This window comes from Staurois parvus, unplaced genomic scaffold (genome assembly GCF_062004578.1).
Source record: "Staurois parvus isolate SC_StPar_1 unplaced genomic scaffold, SC_StPar_1.0 ptg000091l, whole genome shotgun sequence".
Lineage (NCBI taxonomy): Eukaryota > Metazoa > Chordata > Amphibia > Anura > Ranidae > Staurois > Staurois parvus.
Window position 1 is genome coordinate 3649554 of NW_028317887.1, and position 24403 is coordinate 3673956.

At 40.9% G+C, this 24403-nt stretch overlaps 1 protein-coding gene across 14 annotated transcripts in view; it reads right to left on the reverse strand.

Moving 5' to 3' along the window:
• MAPK10 (mitogen-activated protein kinase 10) overlaps positions 1 to 8884 on the reverse strand; it is a 355889-nt gene extending 347005 nt beyond the window's left edge. For 4 of the 14 annotated variants that reach the window (XM_089670561.1, XM_089670557.1, XM_089670560.1 and 1 more), the window contains exon 1: positions 8336 to 8875. Coding sequence is in view for 9 of the 14 variants with exons in the window: in XM_089670551.1 (XP_089526677.1) it covers positions 8336 to 8338 (3 nt within the window). In the remaining 5 variants the exon portion in view is untranslated. Of the gene's footprint in view, positions 1 to 8335 lie in introns of all 14 variants that reach the window. The other 10 variants (XM_089670549.1, XM_089670550.1, XM_089670552.1 and 7 more) reach the window with 7 other exon arrangements.
• Positions 8885 to 24403: the final 15519 nt, after the last annotated feature.

Genomic DNA, 24403 nt, shown 5'->3' on the forward strand with positions numbered 1-24403 from the left:
GCGGGCCGCAATGGGTTCATATATTGGACCCGGGGGCCGGACTAGCTGCTGGCCGGCCCAGCCACTACCATGCCATCCATAGTAAGTATAGTAATATTCCCCCATAGTAAGCATAGTAATTAATCCCCCAGATAGTAATTCATCCCCCATAGTAATTCATCCCCCATAGTAATTCATCCCCCATATAGTAATTCATCCCCCCTATAGTAATTCATCCCCCCTATAGTAATTAATCCCCCATATAGTAATTCATGACCCATAGTAATTCATCCCCCATAGTAATTCATCCCCCACATAGTAATTCATCCCCCCTATAGTAATTCATCCCCCCTATAGTAATTCATCCCCCCTATAGTAATTAATCCCCCATATAGTAATTCATTCTCCATATTAATTCATCCCCCATATTAATTCATCCCTCATATAGTAGTAGTAAGTAAGTAGCAAGTAGTAAGCCAAGTCCCCCCTGTGTCAATTCACTTACCTTTGCTCCGCGCGTTCTTCTCGCCGTGTTCCCGCGCCGTTCCGGTCTTCAGGGCGGACTGTGAGAGGAGCCTAGCTCCCCTCACGTTTGTCACGCTGCCCCGCCTACACACATCCTGAGAGCCAATCACTGGCTATCAGGATGTGAGTGGCAGCGAGACTGGCCAATCATTGCATATGAGCGCGCTGCCCTGGCTGTTTTTTATTTGTATCACGCTCCGCGGGCCGGATTAAAAGGTCCGCCGGGCCGGATTAAAAGGTCCGCCAGGCCGTAGTTTGCCCATTGCTGCTCTAAACCTATCTTTTACTAACCAGTAGTGACACTGACCCTAGCCAAATGAAAATCAGTCAGAAAAGATGAGTAGGGAAAAAAATGTCAGTGGCCTCCACCTGTAAAACCGTTCCTGCTTTGGAGGTCATCTCATTGTTGCCCATCTAGTGCACCTGTTGTTAATCTCATTAACACCAAAGCAACTGAAACTGATTAACATCCCCCTCTGCTACTTAACTGACCAGATCAATATCCCAGGAGTTTCATTGACTTGATGCTATACTCTGATTAAAAAGTGTTCCTTTAATTTTTTTCACCAGTGTACAATTGCCCTCAAGGACACAGACACAGTTGTTGGTTTGATGGTTATTGGTATGCCAGACCAGCAGTAATTATTAATTGCAAGAATCCCTCTCACAGTCCTATTTGTCAGGCAGGAAAGTAGTGCAAACTGCAGGGAAACTGAACCTGGCTTTCTCTATGCTTTGTGTCATATGACAGACGGCTGACCATACATCACATGACATAAAGTGCAGGGAAAGCCACCTAAAAGCATGTCTGAGATCAGATGTTTGTGTGCAGAACATCCCAGTTGACAAGGTAACAACACACATTAACACATCAAAAAACATTTTGATGCACTTCGATTTCAATGGAAAATGCATTGGTAAAAATTATAGGTGTAAATCCTGCTTTTGTTTCCTACTGCAGGATCTGTCCAGTCCTAGACTTTAAAGGATAAGTTCACCTTTGGAACATGTTACATGTTCCATCCCTTTTTAGATTGGAATAAACATGTTCCAGCATCTTTATCCTCTCCCCCTCCTTGTGACAGTGGGCAGAGGATCCTTTCCCCACACCCGCTGTCACAATTTAAACACAGGATGGTGGTGCAGGGCTCTGCCCATACTGCCGCATCATTCATTCACAATTTCCTGTGCATGAATAGCCTACAAGTGCCATCAGCCATTGCAGCTGACGACTTGTAGTTCCCCATGAACTACAAGAGCGTTATGAGCGCTCTGGTAGTTAATTGATTCTTCCTGCTATCAAGTAACTTCCTGTTCATACAGCTATCCTGAGGGTATGCAGGAGCCTAAGATTGTGCCTGTGATCTGCTGATTGCGGGTGCAATGCTCTGCTGGCTCATTAGAAAAAATATAATAACTACACATTAAATGCAAAAGATGTGCATCTGTTATTTTTTTTCAAAAGGTGAACTTATCCTTTAAAATTACTAATAAAATTGAGTGTGTACTGCAAAAATTAGCTACACTAAATATTAGCTGGTTATTTCCCACACAAATGAACAATAAGGGATTTTATTAGAATAATACAAAAACTTTCTAAACTTCACAACTAAGCAAAAAATTTACAATTTTCATTAGGCATAAAAATTTTAAAAATGTTTAAACCTAAATACAATTAAATAGAAAGACCAATTACCTTGAAATTGTATTCGTCACTTAAAACAAAGACAATTGTGTTTCTTTGTTCCTTCACTTATTATCATTTTAATACCATAATACTTATTTAGTAGAACTTTTTTTATATATATATTTAAAGCCTTTTTTGTCACCTTTTACCAAAGCCACCCTATCTATAGTAGCCTATGAAATTCACCTACATACAATTGGATATAAAGACCAATTACCTTGAAATTGTATGAGTCACTTATAACAAAGGCTGTTGTGTTCCTTTGTTCCTTCACTTATTATCATTTTAATAAAATAAAACTTATTTGGTAGAACTTTTTTTGTATAAAGTCTTTTTTGTCACCTTTTACCAAAACCATCCAATCTATAGTAACCTATAAAATAAACCTACATACAATTGGATATAAAAACCAATTACCTTGAAGTTGTATGAGTCACTTATAACAAAGGCCGTTGTGGTCCTTTGTTCCTTCACTTATTATCATTTTAATAAAATAAAACTTATTTGGTAGAACTTTTTTTATATATTAAAAGACTTTTCTTTGTCACCTTTTACCAAAACCACCCTATCTATAGTAGGCTATAAAAGGAGTCAGCTCTCAAAAGAAAACAAGAAATTGAAGGATGTCTTTTTGATAGTGGTCGCCGTTTTCCCTGATATTCACCAAGAGCTGTTGTGTGACTTTACCACTTTCCTGTCTCACAAGCTCTCAACAAGAGTCTTACAGAAGTCATTTGCCTTTTTCAGAACATAAAACTCCAGAGAAATAATTTTCTTAGTATTTCTTGGTATTGGATAGAGATTCCTTTGGGTTGGAACTTTTGTCAAGTTTATATCGCTACTTGTGTCACCATTGAGAAGCTACACTCTTGCTAAGTGAGGAAAAAATCAAATATTTTCATGGTTCTCACAAGGAAAACATTTGGCTGCAGTCACATTTTATTGAGAATATTAAAAAGGTGCTAACAATTGTGAAAGATTTTTCCTTCTTGTTGAGTTTTTGTTGATGGCATGAAGTAAGCAAATAAAATGTAAAAAATGGTGGAATGAGATGAAGGAGTAAATATTCATCAAAAAGGAGATTTTTTTATCAAAAATTACCCTAGGATATCCATAATGTTTTCTTTATACACTCTTTAGTAAGTAGCTTATATTACTGTACCTACAGTTTGGAAAATATGCTGGTGCCACTAAACATCCTAGCATATTCCATAAAGCAAAAAACACCATGCAAAGCACAGTAAGCCACAGCTTGAAGACAACCACTTATGTCTTAAATTAGTAAAGTGTGAATGGTCACACTTTGTGTGGATTTCCTCCAGTTTCCTCCTACAATCAAATAATATACTGATATGAGAATTTGTTTCTCTCGCCCAACTAGCCCTATAGAGAGAGACAAAATGTCGGTAACAGCACTATTGCCGTGATGTGCAATATTAGCATACTTGCACATTATGGCAGACTTATCTCTAAGTCTGCCCTCCTTCAGCGCTGACAGCTCTATGCTTTTCCATGCCATTCTATCACTGCTGCTGTCATGTTCTTGGCCACTTTTTCACCCATTAGGGGGTCGCTGATGATGTAATCTTGCACATGGAGTTACAATGTTCCAGCACCTAACTCCTCTATTGACTAAGAATGTACACTGTACTACAAATGTACCACAGGTAATGTACACAATAAAAAAAATGGAAAAAAAGGAGAAAGGAGTATTTTGGCAAACAAGATAAAACGTCTCAAACCTCTACCTCCTTGTAATTTTTAAAACTTCTTTAGTTCCACTATAAAGTATACTTCTCAGTGTCAAAATGGCACTTCATTTGTTCAAGAACAACAATGCAATGCATTGAGTAGGACATGCCTATACATTTAAATGCAGTCCTCAGCACCTCAGAATACTCCGCTTCCTGGAGTGCTTTAATCAAGAATTTTTCAACACTTTCTGATAGCATCAAGCAGTGGTCATTCCCTTTCTGCATGTTTCTAGTGGCCAGCAGGGCCTTCTATCACAGCAATGGTCCAATTAATTAAAACCTTCGTGTTAGAGTATGCTGAGCAGGGTCCTCTGACCTCTTGAATAGAATTGTATTGTAACTGTATCGTCTCCTTCCACTTTGCAAATATATAATAATAATAAAAAATTCCCCAATTCACGGAACCTGTGGTGCTGAAAATACTCTGCAATGGTCTTTGAAAGCATTGCTTGATGCCTGCATTGTAGTTCTGAAATCTACAGGCTTACTGTGATTCTGATGTTTAGCATTAAATGGAAAAATATTTGTACAATAAAGTGGATGTAAAGTTTAAGGTTTTTTTTTACCTTAATGCATTCTCTGCATTAAGGTAAAAAAAACCTCCCGCAGTGTTTTCCCCCCTCCTTAACAGTTACCTGACTCCTGTATTGATCCAGCACTGTGCCCGGCTGTAGGTCTTCCCTCCCTCTCTTTCTGGTCTCAGAGGCTTTGCTGAGAATAGAGGGATCCCTTCGCTCCTGCTGCTGTCAGTCAAATCCAGTGAGCAGAAAGCAGGGGGGAGGGCCAAGTCACACAGTGTGTGTCTATGGACACACACAGGCTGGCTTGGGAACAAGCCAGCAAATCTGTTCCCATAGCAAGGAGCCTGCTCTAGGGCAGACACAGAAGACAAGAAGTCAATACCATTGCACAGAGACGGTAAGTATAAACCTGTTTATTTTTCTAATGAAAAAAACACAAACATTACAACCACTTTAAAGTGAAACTTCACTCTCTCAATCAACATGGACTATTTTTAATCCGTATGCTGCTAGCATTAGTATTAGTAAATGGATAGGAAACTATATCATATTTACATGTTTTAAACTTTTTTTTACATTTCTTCAGTTACTTCCTAGTTTTCATGCCTAAGCAAATGATGTCATACATCCCAGGAGTCTTCAAGAAGGGAGGGTTCTCAGCTCAGACAATGCCTGAGCTAAGGGCAGATGGATTTCAGGAAGTAAATGTTACTTGAATCATCTGCCCTTACTCAGGTTGGCCACTGTCAGAAATGCCAGGGCCATCCTAGCACAATCTCAGCAAAATAAAGCATGTGGACATGAACGGATAGGGGAATTTGCTTTGAATATTAATAATGAATGAAATAGCATTTTTGGTTTGTGGTGCTCAGATGAAGTGCAGTTCCACTGTAATGTTGCAAGGGAAAGTGTAATGCACTGATAATGTAGCTAAACTTTTCTATTTATATTAATATAACTTGATAATATCATTATGCTATCTTTAGTATGTGTTGAATAATAATGCAGTTTTATGAATCAGGCCCTATATGTCATGCCTGTCTGTTAGATGATAGAACAATAAAAAATACTGCAAGTGCTTTAATGAATTAAAAAAGAATAATATGGCTACATATATACCTACACAAAGCATGCTGGATTTTGCATCTATTTGGAAATGGGTTACAGAAGTTCATCATAGCAGACCATGAAACATGAGGATTCTCTGTAAATAAAGCCTGAATATATATTGTCAATGCAATTTAAAAAAAGAAAAGTGGATCTTCAAGGAATAGCTCACCTTAGTATGCATGGCCATGCAGTTCCTTATTGTGAGGATGGATTCACACCTATGCATTTTCCACTGCAGTCAATGGAAGCACATCAAAACGCATGTGGACATGTGTTAATGTGCGTTGTCACGTGTATTCAATGTGCATTGAAATGCACTTTCTATTGAATATCAACATGCATCATAATGCTTTATTGTGCATCATGATGTATTCACGGATGCCATGTTTCCATTGAATATAATGAAAAATGCATAAAGCAAAAATGCAAAGGTGCAAATCCATCCTAAAGCATTGTACTACTAGCCCCCACCCCCAAACACACACACACACCTTTGTGTGTGTGGCTGCAGCATAGCCCTTGTACCAGTAAATGCTCAATAACACCATCACCGTAACAATTTGGCAGCTGTCACTTCTGCTGGGGGCTCTATAGATTAGTATTCTAATGGGGGAAGGGTAGCATTGAAGGTTTGTCTCAAAACTAGGCTGCCTAGATAAAACAGCATAACGAATACCAACTCATTTGTATCACTTTAGCATAATTATTGCCTCTTTCAGCAAAAAAAAACAGTTCATTAGCCCTGCAGAGCCATGCTATAGAAGGATAAACCTGGCAACAAGCATGTTGGAGAAGTCTCAAAATGTCTTAACCTACAACTAGATATGGTAATCTATATGACTGTGCTATTGACCTCTGTGGCCTTATGCATTTCATTGAGTGATGAAAATTAATACACAGCATTGTATACAGCGGTATATTTGCACACAACATCCTTTTTGCACACATTATACTTACAACAAAAATGAATGACGTGATGGTCTTCTATACCATAACAATGGTTCACATTTGTCCTTACGATGCAAATAACAGTAAGGTATTTTTAAAAAAAAAAACTTTAGTATATTATGGTATTAATAGAAGAGCCATGTGAAAGTCCTGACAAGGTGAATGAATAAAAAAGACTGAAAATGAAAAAACAACAACAACAAAAGGAACGAAAGCAGCTCCACTGACTTCAACTAATAAACTGAATTTACGAAGGTCAGCACCTTTTGGTGGATTTGCGTGTGGCTGTGGGTGCCCCGGTGATAAAACGAGAGGCTGTGTACAGTGTAATGCACTCTTGGCACGGAGCTTAGGAGAAACAACCTGTCACAATGCTGCAGCCACCACAGTCTCCTAATTAACCCAGACTATGCTGGAGAGAGGCCTGCAGTATAGCGCACCGCGGCTACCATTACTAATACAAATCTGCTACAGTGGCAGCTTAGCTGCAGTTCTCAGCAGCATAACGATTCAGCTGGGGGCTTGGATGGCTCCGGCCTTGTGTGTCATGTTAGAAAACATCTAAGGAGTATTCAAGGCTAAAGCTTCATTTGCTTTTGGTTTTAAAGGTAGGGCTCTCTCGTTCAAATGCTACAGAAAAAAAAGCTGCTTATGATTCTGAAGCAATGCTGCAAAGAAAACAAGCAAAAAACTGAGGCTGTCACATTTGAAGGAAATAATAACATAGATGAACAGAAAAAAAATGTTTTATATATACGGTATATATAGTGGTACCGGCAATCCGGCTTTGGCTGAAGCCCCAAATGATGTGATTTCAGCAATAACTGACATTTATCTTATCCAACACATATATGGATAAAATACATTCAAATTGAGTTATGGGTATCTATCTATCATCTATCATCTATCTATCTATCTATCTATCTATCTATCTATCTATCTATCATCTATCTATCTATCAATCTGTCTATCTATCTGTCTATCTTTATATATATATATATATATATATATATATATATATATATATATATATATATAAATATATATATATATATTATTCGATAGCAATGATCTCTCTCTCTCTCTCTCTCTCTCTCTCTCTCTCATTACCATTTGTATATATGCACCAATGGATATGCATTGCCATCTCTGTCACTATTAACATATATGCTGATTGACCAGGCCCTGGCCATATTTCACAGCTACGATTTTGCTCTGCCTGTGAATGAAGAGAAATGACATTGTAGAATCAATTGTGACTGTGAGGCCATTTTTCCTTCAGCCTTTTGAATAGGAAAAAACTGCCATGGAGTGAAGTGCATGCAAGACACAGCAGTTATAGGCAAGTGTCCAGGCTGTATATCAACAGCACTTCAGCACTAATGTTTACAGCCACCAGCTGTTTCAGCACTTAGTGAATGTCCCTATTCTGTACATACAAGTGGGGAAGATACAGGCAAATGAGAGCATTATGTACTATATACAGTGCGGTGGAGTGCTTCATGGACCATGTCAATCACTCTGCCATATGATATCTGTGATGCTCTGTACATGACATCAATAAGGCAGCCCATCCTCAGCACCCATCACCCCACCCAACAGCCACCAGCTCAATTCCAAAAGCTAACACACCATGGTATGGATATTTATTCTCCAAAAAAGTGACAGATATTTTCAGTTGAGACCAATGACATTTGAAAATGGCAGTTACATGGTTAAAATAAAGATGCTCATTCTTGTGTTAAAGCTTTGTGAATGGAGCCTACCATCCTGCGTCCATGACAGCAGAAACATCGCCAGGGTCTACTCACCATTCCGTGCCTGCAATACCAGAGTCTAGACCCAGAGGTGCGCCTCCAAACGTTCTGCTTCTATGTGGCTTTCCTAGCCAACATTCCAGACACCAAGTGCAAGGGGGGGATGGGACAAGAAACTGGTGACAGCCAGGTGACTTCAAGGTTCCCCCAAATGGGGATGAGGCTATAGACTGAAATGAATGATGGCACACTGGAATGGGTCTAAAGAAAATGTGCCGCATTCAAAGGCCAAAAAAAAAAAGGAACTAAAACCGAAATTGGGAAGGGATGGTGATGGACAGGCATGCACAGGCTTGCTGAATCACCTTCTTTCACTGCCTGGAAAGCATTGTGCAGCGTGATGCTGGCTGTACCATTGTGGAAGCTACGAGAGGAGACAGGCAGAGGGGTTTGGGGAAGGGAGTTGCTATGGCAACTGAAAGGAGCACACATGACGTCAAATACATCGAGGTCTCAGGGGGTGAGATGGGTGGGTGAGTGAGAGGAAGAAAAAAAAAAACAAGGGGAGGGAATAAGAGAGTCTAATCTGCAGCCACAGCTATCTGCTCAGTGAATCAGGGAAGAGGACTAAATAAATGACAAACAAGCAGGAAGGAATGGTGCAGGCAGTAGCAGCAGCCTCAGTAGCATCAAATGGAATATCCTGCATCAGGAGCTGCCTGTGCCCATTCAGGGCCAGTCATGACATCATTCACAGCCTCATAGCACTGAATTAGTGATATGGATGAAAGTGCTTATGCTTTTATAACATACGTGTGTGTGTTTGATAGGTGGTGCCAAATATACATTACCCATACAGGCCGTATTTATAAAGCAGGAAATGCGACATCAAATATTTACCGATGGAGAATCAGTCCCTGCATAGTAAAACACTGGCCAGAAAGATGCACCTGCACTGAACAGGGGTGGACTGACCATTTGGAAATTCGGACACTGCCCAAGGGCCCAGGGTCAGTAGCGGGCCCCATGAGATGCCCCTGGTACCTTTTTCATAGGCTTTTTTGAGTTTGGGCAAACACACAGGGGCCCCATGATCCCCTATTGCCCGGGGGCCCCATGAGTTGTCAGTCCGCCCCTGGCATTGAATATTTAGTGACTGTCACATTCACTGCTTTATAAATATGCCATATAGGAACAAAATCTACACAGTACAAAGAGCAAAGGAGTACTAGAATTTGTTGCATACAATCATAATTAATGTTCCATCTATTTAGTGTGGCCAGAATGTTATTCTGCGTACCACATCATCAAATAAAGCCAAAAAAGCATAGGCAATGATGGTGGTCATCTACAGTGCAACCAGTTAGGAAAAGGTACTGAATTGAAATGAAAAATGGCAACCTTTACGTTTAGGGGTCAGCCAATATTGTGCTTAATCATTTATGAAATGTATGCATAATGACCCTAATGCATTCCATTTTAAAGGGACACAGATCCATGCAATAAATCAATTGCATGGGAAAGCTTCATAAAACCCACTTGATCAAGTATTTGCATACATGTTTTTGCATGCAAATGTATAAAAGAAAAGTCAGTACTATGCACCAATTTTCTGTTCACTTTAAGCAGATATCTGCTTAAAATGAAGGTAATAAGCTCAAGTCCAACTATAGCCACAATACTGATGACTCTATGAGAGAGCAGTTTAAAAGGTTTACTCAGCCTGGCCAGTATAAATGTACTAAATATGGATAGTAAAGCAAGCGCTTATTAAATAGAAAAATAGAAAAATCAGAAGCAGCTTGCATAAGGAAAAACCCCTAGATCCTTAAACACATAAATATATAAAAATGCTGCGCTAAAAATGAATAATAAAATCATATGTGACAAATCAGAGCGCAAAAGTTGTGCGCTATAACGTGAAATCAATGTGATGTCTTATTCAAGACAGTATGATATAAGGTGACAATAACGTATCTTCTCATGCAATAAATTATATAAAATAAATGCACAATATAAACGCATATGGGTCCATAGCAAGACATTGAGACATTCACATGGTGTATCAATACTCCAAAATCTGGGGGTACCGATCCATCTTATTGGACTTGTATAAATAATAATAATAAAGTGCTCTTGACTTCCATGGTATAGAAAAGGAGGTGTGCTTGCACTCCCCAGACGCACAATAAAAATGTGCATGTAATAATCGAAAGGGCACTAGTGGTCATCTGGGAACCGATGGGGATGAGGCACTCCAATGGCACTTGGTACACCCAGGATTGGACTCCAGACCTCTCAGTGGGACCCTCTGAGCTAACAGGGACTGCTCCTTGGTACCACTTACACCCGGCATCCGGTAGGGTCAGCAACAAAAGAAATTCACCTTAAGTAGCTCAAAACAAGCCACCAGACAAAGAGCTGATATAGTGTAGCAGGTTTATTCAGCCAATGATGATATACATATATATCAGGGCAGCTTTGGTGTCAGCAGAAAGATATGAGTAGAACAGTCATGCATGAGTTCCTAAGATGGCTGCCAGCCTAACACGTGGCATCGGCAGCAAATGATGTTGGCGTGGCAAGCTCCTCCCTGATGCGTTTCGTGCAATGGCACGTTGTCAAAGGGTATAAATGTACTATTTACTACTACAGAGACTTGAACAGGACATCATTTCAAGTCTATGGGATATTAGTGCGCCGAAGGAGGCCAGTTATAGACTGGGGCAGCGGCCATTTTTTGTACTGTTGAATTGTTGGTGAGGGGACGCACTGCACACCTTAGCTGCCATTGTGCTACATGTTGGGTGTCCGGTGTGCTCCTGTACAGTTAAGGAGGGGTGGGCTCCCTCAGGTTCATCTGCCCTTGGTCTATACATTAAATACATGTGTCTCTACTATGGGGGCTCTTAAAATTGGGGAGTTAGGAACTACAGAATACTGGGGCACCGTGACAAGGCTCTGTAGCTTACGCATGTGTTTGCAATGTGTGCTATCTAAACCCCTGTTTCTAACGCATACTGTTAGACAGGTAAATTCGGTTTGTTTGCAGGCTGTCTGGCAAGTTGAGCTTGGAATTTTTCTCTTTCGTTGTTTGACATGCGCTGCCCTTCTATCTGCTCCTTGCAGTGAAGGCCAGTTATAGACTGGGGCAGTGGCCATTTTTTTGTATCAGCCTATAAATAACAATAATAAATATTATTTTGCGGATGGGTTTTATTTTTTTCAATCTTCACTCAACTTTTTTAGTGACATATTTAATAAAATATGTAAAATTTAAAAAAGCCTTTGCTATATTTTGCAAATGGTACACAGTTTAGTGTCGTTATAAATAAAAAAAATTATACAAAACATTACTAATTGTTCAAAAATTTTTTATTGTTTGCACAATATATCATATAACAACAGACTGATGGGATCTACATTGAAAAATAGGAAACATTCACGTCAAGAAGATAATACAGTGGCATGGGCCACAAAAATACATTTTAATGAAAGGGACACTTGTTTTAAAACTAACAGTGGTCAAACTAAAAAAAAACACTTTTTGTGTTTTGTTACATCTTTTTTTTTTCTATAGTTTGCATCGAAAATAAAATGTTTGCAAGAATGCTGCCAGGAGAAAGCCTTGTTTGTACCAAAGAACCCATATACAGTGGAAGTCTATGGTTACAGCATACACTTTCATTTTATGACATCAACATTGTAACAGCAATACAAACAATACTGTAGTTACTACTAAGAAGAAAAGGGAGGGAGACCCATATATCTAGTGGTCGCTACCTTTTTACTGGGTTTTTCTGGTAACATGTCCCTTGTTGTAAAAATACTGAAAAATACATAAACCTAACTAGGAAAACTACTTGGACTTTTTTGGTACCATACCAACAACAGTACATACAGTGAGGAACAGAAGTATTTGAACACCCTGCAATCTTGCAAGTTCTCCCACTTAGAAATCATGGAGGGGTCTGAAATTCACATTGTAGATGCATTCCCACTCTGAGAGACAGAATTAAAAAAAAAATTCAGGAAATCACATTGTATGATTTTTAAAGAATTTATTTGTCTTGCACTGCTGAACATAAGTATTTGAACACCTGAGAAAATCAATGTTAATATTTGGTATAAGCCTTTGTTTGCAATTACAGAGGTCAAACTCTTCTCTAGATCTGTCAGGTTTCGGGGTTGTCGCTGAGCAACATAGAGTTTCAGCTCCCTCCAAAGATGTTCTTTTGGATTTAGGTCTAGAGACTGGCAATGCCACTCCAGAACCTTGATATGCTTCTTACGGAGCCACTCCTTGGTTATCCTGGCTGTGTGCTTCGGGTCGTTGTCATGTTGGAAGACCCAGCCACGACCCATCTTCAATGCTATGACTGAGGGAAGGAGGTTGTTGCTCAAAATCTCACAATAAATGGTCCCATTCATCCTCTCCTTAATACAGTGCAATCATCCTGTCCCCTTTGCAGAAAAACACCCCCAAAGCATGATGTTACCACCCCCATGCTTCACAGTAGGGATGCTGTTCTTGGGATGCAACTCATCCTTCTTTTTCCTCCAAACACGTCGAGTGAAGTTTAGACCAAAAAGTTTTACTTCGGTCTCATCTGACCACATGACTTCTCCCATGCCTCCTCTGGATCATCCAGATGGTCATTGGCAAACTTCAGACGGGCCTGGACATGTGATGACTTGAGCAGGGGAACCTTCCGTGCAATACATGATTTGAAACCATGACGGCATAGTGTTCTACCGACTGTGACCTTTGAAACTGTGGTCCCAGCTCTCTTCGTGTCATTGATCAGATCCTCTCTTGTAGTTCTGGGCTGATTCCTCACCTTTCTTATCATCAGTGATACCCCACAAGGTGAGATCTTGCATGGAGCCCCAGTCCGAGGTAGACTGACAGTCGTCTTTAGCCTCTTCCATTTTCTAACAATTGCTCCAACGGTTGATCTATTTTCACCAAGCTGCTTGGCAATTGCCCCGTAGCCCTTTCCAGCCTTGTGGAGGTCCACAATTTTGTCTCTGGTGTCTTTTGACAGCTCTTTAGTCTTGCCCATGGTAGTAGTTGGCGTCTGACTGACTGTGGGGTGGACAGGTGTCTTTAAAGAGCTCAGACAGGTGCTACGAAGTTAGATTAATGAGTGGAGTAGAGGTGGACTTTTTAAAGGCACAGTAACAGGTCTTTGAGAGCCAGAATTCTTACTGTTTCTTAGGCGTTCAAATACTTATGTTCAGCAGTGCAAGACAAATACATTCTTTAAAAATCATACAATGTGATTTCCTTAATTTTTTAAAAAAATTCTGTCTCCCAGAGTGGGAATGCACCTACAATGTGAATTTCAGACCCCTCCATGATTTCTAAGTGGGAGAACTTGCAAAATCGCAGGGTGTTCAAATACTTCTGTTCCTCACTGTCCAAGTATTATAAAAAGTCAAAACTTTATTGTACATTGTTAAAAACATGGTTGTAGTACAAAATTTGAGCATCAACAAGCTCTTTTTTAAAAGAACATAAGCCATTGCATGTTGTAACAACACAAGCATCAAGCTTGACATAAATAGCTCCGAAATTACATATATAGTACATAAGGAGAATATGAAGTATATGACTCCTTGGTGTACATAGCTCTGACACGTTTCTCAGGTCAAAAGCCCACTTTCTCAGGGAGATCTAATATACATCTCTAGAATTATAAAAATAGATAGAATTATAAATAGAAAAACAGAAATGGCAGAATACAATATTATATTTTGGAACAATATATCTATATCTACTAAGGGGTAATACCTGTTTTTTTTTCAAAATTCACACAACAAAGGAAAGCCGCATTTACTCACTTGAGGAAGGACCATCTCATCAAGGATTGAAAAAGGTGTCTAATGTATGGGCAAAGAAATTGCCAATCCTATCTACAAAAAGAGAAAACAATAAAAAAGAAAAACACAAAACAGGAGAGAAAAAATAAAAAACAAACAAAAAAGGCAGTAACTGTCTTAACCAAATATACTGCCTACACTACATTTTTTTAATCTTGTAGTTACTTTTGCCAATATAATAATTTTATTGAAAAATCTCTTTTCATGGTTCCACAACTTCCTGCATTCACTGCATGCTTTGCTTCTCCTCTGCTGTTTATGTTACATTTCTAAGGACTACATATCCCATGGTACCTTGCTGCCTGCAGGCAGTGATTCCTGTTCTGACTCCGCCTCCTGAGACTCCTCCTCTCAACACCTCTGTAGTTCGGAAGGCATACTCTGTGAAATGTGTGACACAGCAGTGCCTACTCACAGAGCATAGTAAATACATGTCACAGAATTCAAGGAAGTAAGTGTGTGGGGATCTACACAGAGTAAGTTTCAAGATCCTTCAGATTAATAGGAGTAGGCTAGAAATAATTGAAATACAATGTAGAAATGAATATATGAACCATAGATACACTCTAAGCAATAACAATGATATTGTTGAATTTAAGCTCATAGCAGTAATGGAAATATTGCTCCGGTCTATAAAGGGTATACACCTGTGGTGATTGCTGCTGGATGTACTTTGTGTGTCACAGCCACGAATAGCTGCGACAGCTGGCAACCTGTAATTATAGTGAACAGACTTGGTAGATGCTGTGGCAATTTGTACCAGTGCAAATGTAGCCAAAGACTTGCATATTCTGTTGTTTCAATATGAGTGTTAGTGAGAGCGTGTGTGTGTGTGTGTGTGTGTATATGGCAAATTTTATATATGGCATTTTTGGCCAAAAAAGCTGATTCTGAAGTGAAAGCAGTTCTGTTTTCAGTAATAATTCCTTAAATGTATTTTTATGCAGCTAATGTTAATGCAGAGTTCCACCTGAAAAAAAATAAAATAAAAGTCAGCAGCTACAATTACTGTAGCTGCTGCCTGTTAAAATACAGTCACTTACCTGTCCCTCGGTCCAGCAATGTCCTCACCACCACTGATTTCACCAACCGTCTTCTCTCTCCATGGCACCGGAATCTTCAGTGTGGGCACCCAGCTGTGACAGTTTACAGCTTCACACCTGGGTGTCCACTGCTCATGCGCAAGAAGCGCTGCGCTTTGTAAATGGCCCCATAGTCTTCTGGGACCTGTCACGTGTCCCAGAAGACTACAGGGAGGGAGGGGGGAAGGACAACTTATGCTTCCGATCACTTAGGCAATCGCAGCGGAAGTGGGAACAGGTACCTGTCAAATTTGAGTACCCGCTCCCCTCCTGCTCCCCAAAGGTGCCAATGCTTAATGGGGAGCGGGGGACAAGGGCTTAAGGGAGGTGATTGCAGAGGTGCATTGTGGTTTTCATGTTGGCTGTGGGTGTTTGGGGCAGAGAGTGAGCATGTTAGCGCATGGTGCGACAGCAGTAGCTGTCAGGGCAGAATCAAAGGCGTGGTTCCACAGATTTGGAGCAAGCATGTGGTGAGAGGAAAGCAGCTCACCACATGGAACCCCCTTTCTGCGTGACAGAGCTAGACCCAGGGCAGCTTACCCCTTGCCCCACCTTGTCCTGGCCCTGCTTATATGTTCTGTATTGTAATTGGTTTTCACAGATGTTTATTTATTTATTACCGGTACTTATGTAGCGCCATCAATTTACACAGCGCTTTTACATATACATTATATTGCCAAAAGTATTGGGATGCCTGCTTTTACACGCACATGAACTTTAATGGCATCCCAGCCTTAGTCTGTAGGGTTCAATATTGAGTTGGCACACGCTTTGCAGCTATAACAGCTTCACCTCTTCTGGGAAGGCTGTCAACAAGGTTTAGGAGTGTGTCTATGGGAATGTTTGACCATTCTTCCAGAAGTGTATTTGTGAGGTCAGGCACTGATGTCAAACGAAAAGGCCCGGCTAACAGTCTCCATTCGAATTCATCCCAAAGGTATTCTATTGGGTTGAGGTCAGGACTCTGTGCAGGCCAGTCAAGTTCCTCCACCCCAAACTCGCTTATCCATGTCTTTATGAATCTTGCTTTCTGTACTGGTGTGCAGTCATGTTGGAACAGGAAAAGGCCATCCCAAAACTGTTCTCACAAAGTTGGGAGCATGAAATTGTCCAAAATGTCTTGGTATGCTGATGTCTTAAGAGTTCCCTTCACTGGAACTAAGGGGCAAAGACCAACCCCAGAAAAACAACCCAACACCATAACCCACCAAACTTTACACTTGGCACAATGCAGTAAGGCAAGTACCATTCTCCTGGCAACCACCAAACCCAGACACGTCTATTGGATTGACAGTCAGAGAAGTGTGATTCTTCACTCCAGAGAACATGTCTCCACTGCTCTAGAGTCCAGTGGTGGCATGTTTTACACCACTGCATCCGACACTTTGCATTGCACTTGGTGATGTAAGGCTTGGATGCAGCTGCTAGGCCATGGAAACCCATTCCATGAAGCTTTCTACGCAATGTTGAGCTAAACTGAAGGGCACACAAAGTTTGGAGGTCTTTAGCTATTGACTGTCCAGACAGTTGGCGACTTCTGCACACTATGCGCTTCAGCATGCGGTGACCCCGCTCTGTCATTTTACGTGGCCTACCGCTTTGTGGCTGAGGTGCTGTTGTTCCCAGTTGCTTCAACTTTGTTATAACTTCGTTATAATACCGCTAACAGTTGACCGTGGAATATTTAGTAGCAAGGAAATTTCAGGGATGGACTTATTGCAGAGGTGGCCACCTCTCACGGTAACACGCTTGAATTCAGTGAGCTTCTGAGAGTGACCAATTTTTCAAAAATGTTTGTAAAAGCAGTCTGCATGCCTAGGTGCTTGATTTTATACACCTGGAGGCGACTGGGACACTTGAACCCAATGATTTGGAGGGGTGACCCAATATAGTGTATATTGCACCTCACATCAGTCCCTAACTTTCAAGGAGCTTACAATCTAAGGTCCCTAACTCACATTCATACATACATATACTAGTGACAATTTAGACAGAAGCCAATTAACCTACCAGCATGTCTTTTGGAGTGTGGGAGGAAAACGGAGTACCTAGAGGAAACCCACGCAGGCACAGGGAGAATATACAGGTAGTGTTGTGGCTTGGATTCGAACCAATGACCCTAGTAATTAGAAGATGGCAATGTTCTCTTCAATCTTTTTGTTCTCCAATTAACCTTTATCAATTGTAGCCAGAAAGTTTGCTTTAATACCATAAAAGCACAGCACCTGCATCTAGAATGCCTATAGCCAGTCATAGACAGTTCGAATATCGGCTGGTTCAACAGGAACCAGCCAAGATTTGCACCATGTATGGGCAGACTTAATGTACCCAAGTTGATTGATCAATCAACTTGGGTACAACCAGCCTGTTGGATTTCACATGCGATTATTGCCAGAGGCTTTAATACCCACTTGCAGTAATCACTGTGTTGTCCCGGTGGGGACAGCTCCCCCTGCCCCCTCCCCTTGGGGAGAACACAATGGCTCCACGGGAGGGATTCCTCCATCAAGAAAATCACTTCATCTATGACTGGCTTAAGTGTTGTGTTGCAATCTTCAGACTTTGACTTTTGTGATGTGGAGGAGGGATGCCTTTCAAAGACTTCTGACTGCAGATAATATTTGACTGTCATATTTCCTTGCAGCTACACTCACCGGCCACTTTATTAGGTACACCTGTTCAATTGCTTGGTAACACAAATTGCTAATCAGCCAATCACATGGTAGCAACTCAATGAATTTAAGCATCTAGGCGTGGTGAAGACGACTTGCTGAAGTTCAAAATGAGCATCACAATGGGGAAGAAAGGGGATTTAAGTGACTTTGAATGTGGCATGGTTGTTGGTGCCAGATGGGCTGGTCTGAGTATTTCAAAAACTGCTGATCTACTGGGATTTTCATACACAACCATCTTTAGGGTTTACAGAGAATGGTCCAAAAAAAAGAAAATATCTAGTGAGTGGCAGTTGTGTGGACAAAAATGCCTTGATAATGTGAGAGGTCACAGGAGAATGAGCAAACTGATTTGAGATGATAAAAAGGCAACAGTATCTCAAATAACCACTTTACAACTAAGGTATGCAGGATACCATCTCTGAACGCACAACATGTCGAACCTTGAAGCAGATGGGCTATTCTTGTCAGTTAACAACAGAAAACAGAGGCTACAATTTGCACAGGCTCAACAAAATTTGTCAAGAAGAAGATTGGAATAACTTTGCCTGGTCTAATGAGTCTCGATTTCAGCTGCAACATTCAGATGGTAGGGTCAGAATTTTTTGTAAACAACATGAAAGCATGGATCCATCCTGCCTTGTGTCAACAAATCTGCAGCAACTGCATGATGCTATCATGTCAAAATGGACCAAAATCTCTGAGGAATGTTTCCAACACTTTGTTGAATCTATGCCACAAAGAATTAAGACAGTTCTGAAGGTAAAAGGGTGTCCAACCTGGTACTAGCAAGGTGTACCTAATAAAGTGGCCAGTTAGTACATATTGCAGTGACCTATGCTTAACTTTGGCAATATATTTTTTCTTAGCATACATGACTAAAGTACAAGCAGTTCTTTTTATATTTGGAAGGGTCAGGGGTGGGGAGTATAAGTGTTGCTGATTTTCATTCTTAAATCAGAATCACACTCAACTAAACACATACTGTAGTTTGGTACATATACTGCATGTAGCACTACCCCCTTAGGGGTCGCTGGATAACTTTTGGGTTTCCTGTCTTGCCTGACCCTGCTCAGAAAGCCCAACCCCTGCTGATGCCACCTTAAAGCTGGCTGCAACCACAAAATAGGCTTACAGACAGTTTCGAGTGAACTGATGGATGTATAGAGCAAATGTAAGCACAGTAAAACATCAGAAACGTGTGCAGAAAATAATAGTTATCATTCGTAGTAGTTTCAAACAAAAGTCAAATACAGCAAAATCTCAATCAGTTATGGACATCCTGCAATTCAGAATATAGCCAGTAACCCCATTCCGGAGATGTCTTTCCTCAGTGAACTACCAAGCAGAACGGCTTGTTCACTTTAGGCTCTCAGAGACGGGTGACTGGGTTCAATTATGAGTCAAAGAAAGAGCTCTTAATTAAATAAGTCAATGTCCCTTTAAACTGCACTATAAGATCTTCTGCACACTTGATGGGGCCAGAGTTGGTGCACTTTAAGAATTCAAATCCCTCTGGAAGCAATGGTAGAAGTTCCGTAATAAGAGGTGAATGCAAAAGAAAAGAGCTGTCCCTTTAAATGGTAGGTGGCTTGGGCAGTACTCCTGCAACACACACATGGCAAAATGCAGGTTAAAGCAGGGTGTGAGAATTAGCATCAAGGGTAGAGTTTTACAGCACACAGCCACTTGCTTTCTTCTTTTTTAAGGGCCTTTTAGCCAAATTTTTTTTAAAGGAAAGTTCCATACAATATAGGTTTCCCATGTAGGGGTATCCACTATCAATACAAAGGAAACAAAGATTCAGCCTTCTGGCTCTCTCAGGTATACAGTTAGCAGCCCCTTGCTTCTCTGGCTCCCACCTCTCCTCGGTGGAGCCCTCCTGACTCCTGGGCAATGACCTCCTGTCTGCCAGGGTGGAGCCCAGAGCCCCAGTCAGGTTATTATTTAAAGCCCTGCATACACCTAAACAATTAATGTGCTGGGGGTTAAGAAAACATTGACCCAGGATTGCAGATTTCATCCCTCCCAGATCACTTCCCACCACTCAATCCCCCACAGCTATTTCCTCCTGTACCACTCTCCCCTCCCTCCTAGATTGTAAGCTCCAAGGAGCAGGGCCCTCGAACCCCTCGTGTATTGTATTGTTACTGTACTGTCTTGTGTATTGTCTCCCATTATAATGTACAGCGCTGAGCAAACTAATGGCGCTATATAAATACTGTATAATAATAATATTAATAATAATAATAATCACTTTGAAATCTCCAGGCTCCAGATCCCAAAACAGACTCTACGAAAAAATTAGGAAACTGAAAAGCCAGTTTCCTCTGCATTAAGTAAACCCTCTGGAGCCACTCAACCTGTTTAGTTGAGAATCCTGGGAAATAACCTTGATTCTCACAGTGACAGTGCCCCGAACTGCTACAAGGGGCACACGAATATGAGCAGCAACCCTTTCTGTAAAGATTACCTCCTCTTGGGACCCCAGTGGCAAACTGCAGCAAAGCAGGAGCTTTTTTGTGAATGTGGGACTGACTGCTGTGAAAGCAATGCTGCGGCTTAGCTTGCAGAGGGCAAGGCATGGTAGTGGGCTCCTGTGATCGGATTATGCTGAAGGTGTAGTAACCAATTGGCTGGGTGAACCAGGCCCAGGGGCAGACTGACAACTCATGGGGATCATGGGGCCCCTGTGTCCTCACCCACACTGAAACCACACCCAAAAAAGCCTATGAAAGGTACCAGGGACATCTCATGGGGTCCCCTACTGACCCTGGGCCCTCAGGCAGTGTCCGAGTTCCCCAATGGTCAGTCCGCCGCTGACTAGGCCTTAACATATTTAACTTGTGAACAGTGTCAGCGAAACTAGGCAGAAAGCAGCAGAGTTTAGCAATGTCACTGGCAACTTGAATGGCTTGAGAATGGAACTCTCTCACCCAATCAGTGGCATCGGTCAGATGGTTCATGGTCTCTCTGCAGATTGGGGCTCCAGTGTTCCTGCAGTTCTTCCATCAGAGATCACTCCAGACAACAGCACTCTAGATCACCGGCTTGCAGGACAGCTCACTAGACTCGTCAGCAGTCCGCAACTTCTACTTCTACCTTCTCTCTCTCTGTGATGGGACCTGGCCCGGTCCTCCAGTATCCTGCACAGCCTTCTCCTCCACACCTATTCTGCAGCTGTCTCCCCTCACTTCCTGCCCCAGGTTCCTGAGTTTCTGTATTTATCTGCCTCCACCCATGCGCCAGCTCCTCTGGGAAATATAGTTTGTAGTCCTGCAGTCAGCCTACAAATCCCACAAAGCTTTGCAACAGGTTCTGCAGAATTGGGCTGCAGGACACTGCCAACTTGTGTCCATTTAACATCCTGCAAGCAGTATCATAGCAGGGTGTTACATGTACATGTAGTTTACTGTTTTTTTCACCTAATGAATAAAAAATGTAATAAAAATATTAATAATATTACAAAATAAAATTGTCTTCTAAAAGCAGTTCTCTTGAAATAATGTCTTTCTTCCTATTTGTAGTGCTTGAGCTTGATCTTCTGATCCTTAGATAAGGAGTCCCAACACTTTATACTCTTAATATACTGATTATGTTTAGATATCACTGGGACCTCCAGTTGTAAAGCTTGGCACTGTTCATCCTAAAATTAATTTTCAATGACCTGAATTAAAAGGATTATAAATGCAACCTAATCATCTCATTATAGTACTAGTGAATAATAACATGCACGCACACAAAATTAAAAAGAATGAAAACTAAATTTCTTTTCTTAAAGGAGCTCTATAGTCACAGCCTACAAGGTGGTATCAAAAAGTTTTGGGACTAGTTTTGTAACACACCAACAGATGGCAGCACAAGTCTGTACTCTGTACTCACAGGCATAGGGAGCACCGACCTTCATAAGTCAGTGTACCAAAAGACTATTCTGACCACGTGCATTACCATGACTTCCATGTCATCATGGACAGCAAGTTAGAACAAAGAGCAAATGTGATATTCTACGTGAAACTGGGCAAATCTGCCAGAGACATTTGACATGATTTGGCAAGTTTACGTTGAGATGTTTTGAGTGGTAGTGCACTCCAAGAGATCGGGAAGACTTTCAATAAGCTCAATCCCCGAAAATGCCCTCTTCTCAAAGATGAAGACCCAGATCAAATAACATTGCAACAACATTTTGACAACATTTGCCCAATTTCGCTCAAAATTTCACGTTTGCTCTTTGTTCTAACTTGCATGAGAATAGCAGACTTGGTAATGCACGTGGTCAGAATAGCGCCAGTTGCACAGCTTCTGATGTACACAGATTGATGTCTTGGCACACTCGCTTATGAAGGTCGGTGCTCCCTGTGACTTTGCGTGCAGAATTCAAGGAAGTAATGTGTGGGTATCTTCTTAAAATGTGTTTTCAAATTTCAAGATTACAGATGATGGGACACACAAATTGCAGTCCCAGATCCAGCCCAGTTCATTCCTCAGCATGACCACATCCTCAACATACTGCACTTCCAAATTTTCAAATGCTTAAAGTGATACTAAATACACACTGTTTAATTTACACAATCCCTTCTCTTTTTGTATGTGGATGATTGCACTGTAATTAATTAATTAATTAATTTAATAAAAGAAAAAACCCAAAATATCTAAGTACCTTTTTCCTAATTGATATACAGCTGTCACATGACCTAGCACTTTCCCAGCTTGTCTGCAGGGAAACATAAGCAGGAAGAGCTTCATGTCCTCTTCTGCTGATCAAATGTTCAAAACAAAAAAAACTGCCTTTGGGATACAGAATACAAATAAATAATGAATACCAATAAACTGATTTAAATTGTCATACAAATATATACAGTATTTGAAATCAAATGTTTATAAGTTTTTGACAATAACATAGTGCGGGTGGATTTATGCCTATCACAGGCAGTGTCACGCCCATCCAATCTGCGTTTTAGAATAACAGGAAGGTGAAGCGATCATCAGTCAAGATGTAATATCCCACCCCCATTGTGGTTAGCTAGTTAGTGGGCATGGAGGAAGAGGGAAGGAGGGGAATTTCATTTACCACTGTGAATACGCCCACATGTGTGACTATAGTCACATGGACTGCTTAGATGTGATAGGGAGGAAATGCTAAGCATAGACATTCACTGAAAACTGAGCATATGCACTAGCTGTCAACAATGCTCTGCAAAATCCCAAACTGGGGACAGGGACAGAAGGGGGAGATAGAGAACAGCAGAATCAACCAGTTTTTTTTTCCAGAATACAGAAAATGAATCCCATAGTGACCGAGTGAGTATGCAAAGCATGTAATACAGCATTTATTGACCGTTTTTTATAATGTTGGTTTAATGACAGTTTAAGCACTTCCCGACCGCCCTATAGCAGAAATACTGCTACAGGGCGGCACGGGTGTGCAAAATCGCATATATATATATATATATATATATATATATATATATACGTGATTTTGCATTTCCAGATAGGGGGTGCGCGCCCTACCCACACTGCCATTTGCGGCTGTGGCTGTTAATCCCCTGGCCCCGGCCGGTAATTACCCGCCGGCGCCCGGTGATTACTGAGCATCTCCGACAGGGAGGAAGACTGTTTTGTTTACAAACAGTCTTCCTCCCTGTCAGCTTGGGCACACTGCTGTGGATGTGCACACCAGTGCCGCCTCATCAGTGCAGCCTATCAGTGCCTCCCCGTCAGTGCCCATCAGTGCTGCCTATCAGTGCCCATCAGTGCAGCCTCATCAATGCACATCAGTGAATGAGACAATTTACCTGTTTGTGAAATTTTGTAATAGAAACAAAGACACATTTTTCTAAATTGTAGGTCTTTTTTTGCTTGTTTAGCAAAAACTAAAACAAACAGTGGTGATTAAATACCACCAAAAGAAAGCTCTATTTGTTTGGAAAAAAATTACAAAAAATTCATATGGGTACAGTGTTGCATGACCGCGCAATTGTCATTCAAGGTGCAACATCACTGAAAACTGAAAATTGTCCTCGGCAGAAAGTGGGTAAAAGTGCCAGGTAGGCAAGTGGTTAATCAGGCGAATCAACTGTGAGCTGCTGATTGCCACCAGTCAAACTGAATAGTGTTCAGTTGATCATCAAGAGCAACAGTTTTACTTATTACTAACCCTAGGTACAGTAAATACCACTTTTGAAACAAGCTTGCATGTGAAAGCATTACCCTATGAGTTTTTAAAGACAATCCATGGGTCTTGGTAAATTAGAACAGCTACCTCTTGACAGTGTGGTTTTGATCAGCCAGGTAACTCTACTAGAATACTAAATCCTTGCATCACACAGTCACCAGAATTACCAGATCCATGCTGCCTGATCAAGTACAGTTCAATGTAATGCAAAGCAAAAATGTCATTGATTGAGACATAATTCTCTTTTTACACAGACATGTTTACATAAATGTTTAATGCAATGAAGCCAATACTGATATGCTCACATGTT